The 12,466-nt window shown below is 38.9% G+C and overlaps 1 protein-coding gene across 2 annotated transcripts in view; it reads right to left on the bottom strand.

The window, feature by feature from the left end:
• The window catches only part of LOC129240361 (neurexin-4), a 44,666-nt gene that overhangs the window by 11,063 nt on the left and 21,137 nt on the right, over window positions 1-12,466 (bottom strand). Inside the window, exon 3 of one of the 2 annotated variants that reach the window (XM_054876118.1) lies at window positions 3,735-3,931. In XM_054876118.1, the coding sequence (XP_054732093.1) occupies window positions 3,735-3,931 (197 nt within the window). Of the gene's footprint in view, window positions 1-213; window positions 411-3,734; window positions 3,932-12,466 lie in introns of both variants that reach the window. The other variant, XM_054876119.1, reaches the window with a different exon arrangement.

The following is a 12,466-nucleotide window of genomic DNA, read 5'->3' as shown; positions in this document are numbered from 1 at the left end:
CAAAGTTTTCAATTTGCGATGCCTCTCGTGAAGTAAACGTGAAGACACATTTTCAGCTAAAGAGATAACAGATTAAAAGATAGCGCGGAGAATCCTTCGCACAGGCCAAAAGAAGAGCTGGTGCTAATTTTTGCATATTTATGTATCTAAGAAAACGTTTTTTTGGAAACTGACGTTCTTCCGGCAAACGCGAGACATGCACTGTTACTTTACCTGCGGCTCATTCGATGGATTCACATACGAACGCCAATATTCGCCATCATCCGAATACTGTACAATATACTCGGTTACGAATTCTTGTGTGTGCTTCCGACCCATTGTGGCGATTTTACGCGTTTTACGCGGCTGACCCAGATCGAGTGTTAGAAAGTGATTGTAAGTATTCTCGACCGGTGTCCAAGCGGAGTCGCCTTTACATACATACATGTTAGAGTGTTATTTGTTATTTACACTTTTTTTTATTATTGTTATCCAATATTGTAAAATTTAAAATAAATTTCAAGAAAATGTGTAAGGGTTAAATAAGCATCTAAATAAACGAATAAGTGGGCAGGCATCTTTGCGCCTTAATGGATTAATAGGGCTATGTATATATATATAAATGTATATGTACAGTCTGTTATATAAGAGCGTGGTCACTGTTACGCGTAGATAAAAAATCAGAGCGTCCCGTTTCTTTTTCTATGACATAGAGGGCACCTCAGTCCTTCATGTTTTTTGTAAAAAGTCAGCTGTCTGTCAAATTTAGTCTTCAATTGAGTGGTTTTTCGAAATTAGTGCGGTTTACGCCTCTCGCTCTGAGGCAATTTTTCTATGTTTGCATGAAAAAGGACCCAAATTAACGCAAACTGCTGCTGCGAAATATAAGGTTGTCAAAAAAGTCTTGCGGTATTTCCGCAAGCTTGTCTTTGCAAGCGCGTAGTTCTAGTTGTATTCGTCGCATCGGTTCACGCTAGAGCTTTTTGGAAAGCTCTTTTCACGTGCTAATACGTGTTTGATTAATTGTTGTTTGCTTTTAGTCGTTCGTGAGTTATAGCGTCGCAAACATGGAGCAAAATAAAGAGAAAATACGGCATATTTTACAGTACTACTACGATAAAGGCAAAAATGCATCTCATGCTGCCAATAAAATTTGTGCAGTTTATGGACCCGATACAGTTTCCATTTCCACCGCACAACGATGGTTTCAACGTTTTCGTTCTGGTGCAGAGGTGATCGAAGATGCGCCACGGTCCGGAAGGCCTGTCGTCGAAAATTGCGATAATATCGCTGAATTGATCGAAAGAGACCGGCATAGTAGCAGCCGTAGCATCGGCCAAGAGCTGGGCATGAGTCATCAAACCGTTATAAACCATTTGAAGAAGCTTGGATTCAAAAAGAAGCTCGATGTATGGCACAAAAAACATTTTTGCCCGTATGGATGCATGCGAATCGCTTCTGAATCGCAACAAAATCGACCCGTTTTTGAAGCGGATGGTGACTGGCGATGAAAAGTGGGTCACTTACGACAACGTGAAGCGTAAACGGTCGTGGTCGAAAAGCGGTGAAGCTGCCCAGACGGTGGCCAAGCCTGGATTGACGGCCAGGAAGGTTCTTCTGTGTGTTTGGTGGGATTGGCAGGAAATCAGCCACTATGAGCTGCTCCCCTATGGCCAAACGCTCAATTCGGACCTGTACTGCCAACAACTGGACCGCTTGAATGCAGCACTCATGCAGAAGAGGTCATCTTTGATCAACAGAGGCCGAATTGTCTTCCATCAGGACAACGCCAGGCCACACACATCTTTGGTGACGCGCCAGAAGCTCCGGGAGCTCGAATGAGAGGTTCTTTTGCATCCACCGTATAGTCCGGATCTCGCACCAAGTGATTACCACCTATTTCTGTCCATGGCGAACGCGCTTGGTAGTCGGAAGTTGTCCACAAGAGAGTCCTGTGAAAATTGGCTCTCCGAGTTTTTTGACAATAGGGAAGCGAGCATCTATAAGAGGGGCATTATGAAGTTGGCATCTCGTTTGGAACTCGTCATCGAACAAAACGGCGCATATTTAACTTAAATCGCGTTATTATAACCAATTTTATGAACAATTGAAAATTCAATAAAAATACCGCAAGACTTTTTTGACAACCTTACATATGGGAAAGTCCAAGCAGTTCGTTAGCAAGTGGATAAATCGCTATAAAGTCTCAAAAAAAAGACGAAAAACGAGTCTCGCATTGTTCTTGAAAGATTCAACTTTGACTTTACGTGGATCTGCTGTGAAATTGAAAGCAAAAGTTGTTGACATATCTTACGGAACGGAGCGCAGGTACTTTGGAAAAACCAATGTTGAATGCAAAACACGTTGAAAACCGAGTGTAATGGGCGAAGGAAAACTTGGACCGCGATTGGAGTAACGTAATTTTTTCTGATGAATCCTCCTTCTAGGCATTTCCGAGCATCAAACCCACCTGGACAACCTCCACCAGTAGGATGCTTCAACGGACTGTTAAACACCCCGTCAAGGTCCATGCTTGGGGGGGTGCCTCTCAAACAAAGGTTACTTTGGTACTTTGTTCTTATTTACCGAGAATTTAAATGCCAAAAAAAATGAATAAAATATATCAAAAGGCTTTGCTACCATCTGCTAAGCAATGGTAGGTATATCAAGAAAAATGAAAGCTGGATCCTTCAAGAGGACAACGATCCGAAACATCGGAGTCGAGAGTGTAGCGAGTGGAAGACGCAAAACGGAGTTGTCACTTTAGGTTGGCCATCTCAGTCACTGGATGCAAATCCCATAGAAAATGTGTGGGATCTGAAGAAAATGCAGCTTCGCAGACGTAAGCCATGTAATTTAGATCAACTTTCTCGACAAATTCGGAAAATTTTGAGGTCTTTTCCCGCTAGAATATGCAGAAAAACTAGTGAAAAGTATGCCGCGACGGTGCCAGGCCATAGTTGCCAATGCAGGAAATTGGACTTGCTACTGAGGTATTTGCATTGAGTATTGACGACTAAATTATCAATAAATTTGCGAATTTTCAAAAAATCAATTGTTGTTATGTTGTTATTAACAGTGACCACGCTCTTATGTAACAGACTGTATATGAATGGGCAGGTAATTATGATGTAATGATTATTTGTTAAAAACACACACATTTCTTATAACAACACATTCACACCAAGTAATAAATACTAGAAAGTTGTGAAATGAAAAAAACAAAAATTACAAATTAATAAAATGCAAGAAATATTACTAAAAAAATTGTAAAATGAAATGTACAAAAATTTACAACCTAAGAAGAACAGAAAAATACAGAAGGCTGTGTAGAAACACTTTTTAGTGCATTAAATCCAAAGCAAATAATTGAAATAAGCGCATTAGAAGCATAACTGAGGATTAGCTAACTAAGAACTACACGAAAAAGGAGGAGGTGAAAGGAAATGGTAAGTACTTGAGAGCGCACAGAAGCACCACCCTGTGTACAGTAAATCACTGCAAATCTGTTTATGCAGCTCTGCATTTATGTGTCGCGCGTTAGAATTGTGTTTTGTTTTTCCTTTTTTTGCATTTTTGTTGTAACACTACTTAACGTATGCCATGAATAAATTTCATTGTGTGCAATGGGTTATTTTTTTAGCTGGCTTTGCTTATTGGGCTGAGCATTGTTAATATTTTTTGTTTTTTTTTTTTGATCTTGTAAACCGTCACCGTTACCGTTACCGTCAGTGGTGAGTGATAATGAGGCTTACCTTAATGTTGCCACCTGGTTCTTTGTAATCGGCGAATTCCAGGTCTGTTATGCCATAACTAATTGAATACTCAGTGACAAACTCATCGCTATGCGGTCGTCCTTGCAGGGCGATGTGTGTCACATTTCTTACATTACCCAAATCGATGATAAGACGTTGATCGAAATCAGAATTTTTGGCAGACCACGAAGTACCGGCTATAAATTATTTCACGTGAACACATTTGTTGGATATGGGGCAATGTTTGTTGTAGTTGTTGGTGGAGAAAAATAAAATAAAATACAGCATAATAAACAAAAATATTTACTACAAATTAAATTAAGCGCGAAAAGCTCTAAAATATGTATCAAAAATAAAAATAACTAAATACTTTTTTTAAAATAATTATAATAAAAATAAGGCTTTGCGAAATTTAAGCAAATAATAATATAGAATTTCGACTTAAAAGTAGGCAATAATAGATTATCTAAAACTATTTGCTAAATACTCCTACTATTTTAAATATTTTAATACTTTCAGTAGTTTCTAGGGCTTGTACAGTTCAGTAGTAAAGGGTTTTTGAATTGGCGCGGGTCGATTTTGGCGCCCTGTGGCAGCCATTTTGTTTTGATGACATCTGTCAAATCTTTTGTTTATTATTCAGTTGTTTATGCCAAATCATCATGGCAAGTTACACGATTGAACAGCACATTCAAATGATAAAACTTTATTATCAAAATGAGTGTTCATTAACGCAAACGTTGCGCGCATTGCGCCCATTTTTCGGTAGACGTGGTGGCCCTTCCAATTTCTTATGGCCCATATTGAACCATATGGACCTAGACGACATGTGGTTCCAGCAGGACGGCGCTACGTGCCACACAACAAACGCCATTTTATTCCATTTCAACATCTACCCGCCCTTATTGAAAAACCCTATATAAGCGCTTAAAGGAACTTTCTAAAAATTGTGCATCTAAAGGGGGCTCAGATTGGAGATGAGTTTTTTGACAGATCACACGTGAGTACTGTCAAACTAAATACATACTTTTTTCCGTATTCGTTGACATTTCATCATGGAAAGACAACGCCTCACCAAGGTTTAATTCGTCCAATTTTTTAAGAGCTATAGGAAAGTTTTTCAAAAAAACACACGTAAAATTCAGAAAAATGCATGAAATTTTTATTTAAATCGATAGTACAGCCCATATAATTTAATGTTTGAAGATTTTTTCATGCAAATGTCGACCGCGACTGCGCTTCAAATGGTCCATCCGCTTAGTCCAATTTTGGCTTACTCCTATTTCCAATGTTTCGGCCGGTATTTCACATATAAATGCTTTAATGGTGTCTTCCAATGCGTTAATTGAAGCAGGCTTGTCTGAATAGACATAAGCCTTAACATAGCCCCACATAAAATTATCTAAAGGCGTTATATCGCACGATCTGGGTGGCCAATTGACAGGTCCCGAACGTGAAATAAAATGTTCACCGAACTCGCCTCTCAACAAGTCCATTGATGCGCGTGCTGTGTGGCATGTGGCACTGTCATGCAAGTCAAGCTCTTGCATTTTGGGCAAAAAAAAGTTCGATATAATTTCTCGGTAGCGCTCACCATTCACAGTTACGTTACGATTCGCAGCATCTTTTAAGAAGTACCGTCCAATGATACCTCCAGCCCATAAACCGCACCAAACTGTGACCTTTTCTGGATACATTGGTATCTCTTGCAATTCTTCTGGCTGATCTTCACTCCAAAATCGAGAATTCTGCTTATTTACGTACCCATTGATCCAAAAATGAGCTTCATCGCTGAACACAATTTTTCGATAAAAAAGTGGGTCTTCGGCCACCTTTCCAAGAGCCCATTCACCAAAAATTCTGCGTTGCGGTAGGTCGTTCGGCTTCAATTCTTGCACCAGCTGTATTTTGAAGGGCTGCACACCTAAATGTTTCGCAAAAGTTTCCACGTTGTTGAGCCACAGAGGCCCAATTGCTGCGAACGGCGACGAATCGATAATTGATGGTCATCATTAACACTGGCCGATACAGCTGCGATAGTTTCTTCAGTTCGCACTCTACGTAAGCATGTTGGTGGTTTGATGTCCAATAATGTAAATTTGGTTCTAAATTTAGTCACAACAGTTTGAATAGCCGCTTCAGTAGGTCGATTAAACTGACCATAAAATGGAAGAAGCGCGCGATAAACTGTCTTAACAGAACACGAATTTTTATAATAAAATTCAATGATTTGCAAGCGTTGTTCGTTTGTAAGACGATTCATGGTTAAATTATAGACCAAGCTGAAGATGTTTGACAGTGAAACAAAACACGAAACGTGCGTCCGCTGTTTAAACCAACCAAAAAATCACCCGTTATTACGAAAATCGACGCTCTGTGAAAAGGGTTCATCACGCGCTCAGGCCAACTTATTGTGTTCAGCGATCAACCCATTTTTGTCTTCATGGCTACGTCAATAATCAAAATTTCAGTACTTGGGCTGAAGAGCGATCCGAAGCCATTCAAAAAAAAGCCATTACATTCATTGAAAACAAACGTTTGGTGTGGCCTATGGGCTGGAGGGCACATCGTCACATATTTCGCCAAAGACGAGGCTGGTAAAAATGTAACGGTGAATGGCAAACGCTTTCGCGCTTAGGTAAAGGACTTTTTGATGCCGGATATTGGAGCCGTGATCTCCACAATATTTATTTCCAACAAATCAGCGCTACTTACTATACAGTCCGTGAAACAACGGATTTACTCAGACGTCGGTTCGGTGAGCAATTTATCTCTCGTCTCGGATCAGTGGATCGTGGCTACCAAGATCGTCTGATATCACACTTTTGTGCTTTTGTTTGTGGGTGCATGTTAAGTCTAAATGCTTAAGTTTTGATCAAAAAAGCGTTCACAATATGAGCCTTGTGAGACGGTGCGTTATCATGGTGCAAGATCCATGTGAGACCCATTTTCTTTCCACAAATTGGGCCGTTTCCTACTAAAATTCTCCAAGTAATATTCTTTATTTACCGTATAACCATTTTGAATGAATTCCGAGTGCACAGCACCATGATAATCAAAGAAAACGAGTAGCAGGACTTTCACTTTTGACCGACTTTGACGTGGTTTTTTGTGTTTTGGCTCATGTGGGTAGCACCATTCAGCCGTCTGTTCACTGGTTTGCATGTCAAACTCTTATACCCACGTCTCATCACCTATTATGATGCGATGATACGCTGGATAAACGTTGGGTCCGAATTCACTTGCTCAAGCATGTCTTCAGGCACCTTCTTCCGATGAATTTTTTTAAAGAAATTCAATTATCTTGGAATGGGTCGAACAGCCACGCGTCTCATGCCCAATTGATGGTGTAAAATGTTGCGAATTGATCCGTTAGACACACTAAAGACACGAATTACCTCGCTCAAACTTATAGGAAGGTTTTCCAGCACCATTTCCTTGACTTGGTCGACGTTTTCGTCCGTTGAAGACGTTGATGGGCGACCAGATCGGGGCAAATCTTCCACGACTTCTCGGCCCTCTGCAACAGCCTTATATCACTCGTATACCCGTGTTTTTGATAAATCACACTCACCATAGGGTTTCTGCAATATTTTCAACGATTTGGCACACGACATCCGTTGAAAACACAAAATCACAAAATTTAAGACAAATTCTTTGTTCGATATTTTTATCCATAGTGAAAATCGCAGGGCACACCTGCGGTGGACTGATATAATTAAATGCCAAAAACAAGCTTATTGACAGATCACACTCAAACTCTGCGACACTATAGGGGACAGTTGTACCAACATTCTAGCAAAAAAAAATTTTGTCATATGTGTATCGCGCGTTTTTTAATGAACAATTTGCGATTTTTTTTTTTTTTTTGTCAGAATGTATTTATATATGTAGGTAAGGAGTTTGTCTTCCACAACCGTTTATTTCTAGAAAAAAAGGTTTCTTATTTAATCTTTGGTATAAAACTGCGAAGAAATAAACTTTTTCACATCTACATAGGTATATGTATGTATGTAATTGTATACTAGATCTAAATATGACTTGAAAAATGACCCAATAATAAATCACGTGAATTCAATGATGAGAAAGTACGAAACATTACTTCCGATAAGGACATACCTTTCTACTAAATTCTGTACAATTAATTAAAAGGTTTTGTTTACCCAGAGCAAACCAGTGCATCTATTGATTTTTACGATAGTTAAGCGGAACACCCTTTCATTAAAAGAAACGTTTTATCAATATCGTGGCACAAATAGAAGCACGTGAACCCCGAAACGCCCAATTTAACTGGTGTGCACTTAGATGCATACATACATATACATATACATGCGTATACCTACCCAGAAACACAAAACACGCAAGCAGGAACTGCAATTGAAAGAGGAACTAATGGATTATTGCAAGCAGAGGGAAGCTCACACAACACGCGCTAGAATTGTGGAATCAAATCGTTGTGGGAGTTGAAAACTGGCGTGTTAAATTCTATGCGAATAGACGAAATGTAGGACGATTTGTAGAAAGGCAATCAATTTTAAATTGACTAGGTGACAACAAACAAGGAGCAGCGCAATGCAAGCGTGCGGCACCAGTTGTTACAATAAAGTCCCTAAACCGCTACAAAAGAGTAAAGTAAAGAATTTAAGTAATTGAAATGATCATCAAAATCACCAACACTCGCTTGCAATTAAAAACAAATAGAATTGAGACGTGCCTACGTACGCTACATACATTTGTATGCAATGCAACGGGCTAAAAGACAGAGACATAAGCAAACTACCCTCAACTGTGTGACTACAGAGGGGACATAGTGCAATTTCGGCAAATGAAATCACTTTGTTTGGTGCAGCGCTGTTTACAAGAATACGAAATTGCCATTGCAATATGGCGACAAGCGTTCAAGTGCGAGTACGTTCGTACATATATTTGTTTATAACTTCTGTTCAAAAAGTTCAAGTATTCATTGAAATTTATTTTGTTCTCTTCAAAGTAGTCTTCGTGGTAACAAAAAAAAAGTGTGTTTAGCTTAGTACACATAACAGAAATGAAACCTTCAAGGCAGACAAAGAAAGAGGGAGAGACCCGAGAGAGAATGAGAGAGATAGATAGAGAGAGAGTGAGAGAGAGAAAGAATATATATCTAAATAAATTCATAACATTTGCAGAGAATGCAAATAAACAAAATTTACAAAAAACGGAGAAGGGTCGACCGGTGTAGGTAAACGCCGGACACAAACCGTAGCAACAACGCGCACTACTCCGAGCGTTTATCACCCGGACAAACGCAGCGATTCCGGGACCGCAGCAGCGGCACAAATTACTGCAAGGCAATACCAATAAATCCGACGCGGGAATGGAAAGCACTTTATAGTCCGCATAAGCACTAGCCAGGAAACGGAAATAAGCGCCAAAAAGTAGGCATAAAAAAAAGCCAAAAAAATTGGAACCAAAAAAACGCCCAAACAGTAGGCACCAAAAATATATTTCCTACAAGTTTGCATCAACAAACAAGCGCCAAAAAGTAGGCAGTGTTATTTCTCACTAGAAATTAGCAACCACAAGAAAAAACTCAGGAAACATAGCCTAAACTGTATCTAAGATATATAAAGCGTTTTTCAGTAAGAGCGCTTCAACTTTTTTTCTGAATAAAACACAAACGGTTTGACTTTTTTAACTAATTTTTTTTTATTATCGAGTTTGAACATATACATTTAAGTATGAAGTTCGATTTCTTTTACATGACCACCGCGTGCACGTTTTACGAAGTCCAATCGTTGAACCCAATTTTCGACCACTCTTTTGTATAAATCGGCCGAAATTCCAGCAATTTCGCGTTCAATATTGGCTCTGAGCTCATAAATCGTCGCCGGCTTGTTACTGTAGACCAATGACTTCACATAACCCCAAAGAAAATAGTCTGGAGGCGTCAAATCACACGAGCGCGGCGGCCATTCGACCGGTCCATTTCTGGAAATAATGCGCTCATCGAACTTACTCTTTAACAAATCAATTGTAGCGTGTGCTATGTGGTTTGTGGCCCCGTCCTGTTGAAACCACATATCGCCTAAGTCCATACCATTCAATTGCGGCCAAAAATAATCGTTTATCATGTCGCGGTATCGATTTCCATTCACAGTAACGTGGCGATCGTTCTCGTCAACGAAAAAATATGGGCCAATTACGCCGCCGGCATGTAAACCGCACCAAACAGTGATTTTTTCGGGATGCAACGGTGCCTCATGAATCACGTGCGGATTATGTAGCGAAAACGTAGATACAAATTTTTTCACTAGACGGTCGATTATCGAACGGGATGGCTTGTTAAATGGACCGTAAAATGGCCGTAATGCTCTTAAAGTAGCAGCAACAGAACGATTATTTTCATAAAAAATTTGCACGATTTGCAATCGTTGCTCAAGTGTGTAGCGTTCCATGATGAAATGTATACTAAAGAAGTTTACAAATGACAAGCGAAAAATAAAAAATTTTGCGTCATTCGCCCACCCTATCGGAAAAAAGTTGAAGCGCACCTATTGAAAAACGCTTTATAAGGTAAAGCTCTCTACTCCTTTTCCTCTACGTTATATCTTTTTTCTCTCTCGCGGAACGAAAATGCCCAAAACGTTGCATGGCCTTGAAATTTTACTCTCCATTCTCGCTCTTCCATCGACGCCTAAGAAGTTTCACTTCAAAAATATTCCACCGATTTTTACATTTTCCAATATTCAAAATTCTCTTGATGGTCCCATTTTAGAATAGACTTCAGCTTTCTCTGCGAATTTGCCTCTATCGCTTCAATGCTCTAAAAATGTGTCTAAATAGGAAGTAGGAAGAAGTTACATGTGAAATGAATACTTTGGAATGAAACAACATGAATGTGTTTAAACAAATATTCGTGTATAAGTTGAGATGTGAGACTCGGTGTATTGTGATGAGGAATATTGAGAATGGGCAACAACTTGAAGACAAAAATGCCTTAATTCGAATCATTAAAACGATCTGGTCTGAAATTTCATTAGGCTATCTAGAGAATTTCCGCCGTAGCCGAATGGATTTGTTGTTATTTTTTCTTACTGCGATGGAAAAATATTTTAACGCATGTTTAAGTTCGACCCGAGTACAGTATTCAATTGAATTATCAGAAACCTTTCTGTTACTAGATGAAATACGGGTGCTTTAATAATCGTTTTATTCCATAAAAATTATTGCCTCTAATGAAGCGCTTTAATAATCATTTTATTCCATAAAAATTATTACCTCTAATCAAGTGAACCGTACAACTGTACTCCTTATTTATTTTTTGTCCTAATGGAAGAAAATTTAGATTGGACCACATCAAGGCAATCGGAGGAAATGTTCAATAAAACCTTCATTAGAGTTCGATTTCGTCGTGGTTTGTTGGCTTTTGGCACGCCTAGAAAGATCGTTGGTTTCGTTGACATATTCATAGGTCAATAAAACTTGGCACGCCCACTATTAGTTTCACATAAAAATAGCATTTCTTTAGCGGTAATACAGGAATGCTGGTTCTACACAAAATTCGGCAGTGTGAACAGAATCTACGCTACAACTCATGCCATCCCCAAAAAATCGCTCATAACGTACTGCACTTATTCGAGTGAAGCATCAATACCCGCTGCTTTCTCACTCTCACGAATGCTCATACGACAATATTCGAATACAACTTTTCTTAACTTTTTCAGTGTTTCCTTAATCACAGAGGTAATTGTTGAATGGTGATAAACGCAACGAGGCAAATCATTAACCACGATACGGACCACTTGAAATGATTAGTATCACTTATACGAAAGAAAACATGATTTTGCTAAAATCTCAAGCGCATTTCATTTAAATGAGAATTTCCGGGTACTTTTGCAACAGAAGTTTCATGTACGTGCATGATTAAATGAAAGGGCGAAAACGTAGACGCCAGGCTTTTTGGGTATGACAGGAGTGCCAAAACTAAATGGTCACGCGGCATAACAAATATGTACCCATTCATTGTTTGAAAGAAACACTCAACTGCTGTGAATTTTTCAAAAACTAGGGAAGGCAAAAAATACGAGTGCAATTAGGGCGCTGCATTGTGAATGGATGGATGGAATTTCATATGAAAAAGGGTGAAGATTCATAGGAAGAAAAAGGAAAGCGTCGTCACATATGACACGCGGCATTGTGGTTGTAACGGATATAACAACAAAGAAATCCGAAAAACATAACAACAATTGAAAGGTTTATTTACAAAAACAAAAACACCATTTTAGTCGAAGTGAAGCGTTTAAAGTTCACTGAAAGTGATTCGAACCAGCGATTGCCAGCCGCAAAGCACTCGAGTCGTTTGCTGTAAAAACGGCAGGTGCGAACCAGTTGAAATTGAAATACCGTTTAATATGCAATATCATTTGGTTTTTAGGCTACATTAAACAGCAGGAATTTGCAAATTTATTTTAAGGAGTTTCTGCTTCATTTAATATTTTTGAATGATTTTTTTTTTTTTGGTATTGCTTTCACGTCTTCTGTTAAATTGAACCCAAATATCGTGGGAACTAAGCAATTTTTGTATGAATTATTTCATTGAGAAGAAAAAACTGGAAAAAACTGTCTGATTGGGTAAATCATAATTTTTTACAAGGTGTGATTGAAAGTTCGGAGGCATTGAAGAAAAGGAATGAAGCAATGCATTGTCCATGAAACGTAAGCGTTTTGTGGGCATAAAAGTCGATCGATCAATA

Source organism: Anastrepha obliqua, chromosome 3 (genome assembly GCF_027943255.1).
Source record: "Anastrepha obliqua isolate idAnaObli1 chromosome 3, idAnaObli1_1.0, whole genome shotgun sequence".
NCBI lineage: Eukaryota > Metazoa > Arthropoda > Insecta > Diptera > Tephritidae > Anastrepha > Anastrepha obliqua.
Note: the sequence above shows the minus strand (reverse complement) of the source record. Positions and strands in the feature narration are given on the sequence as shown.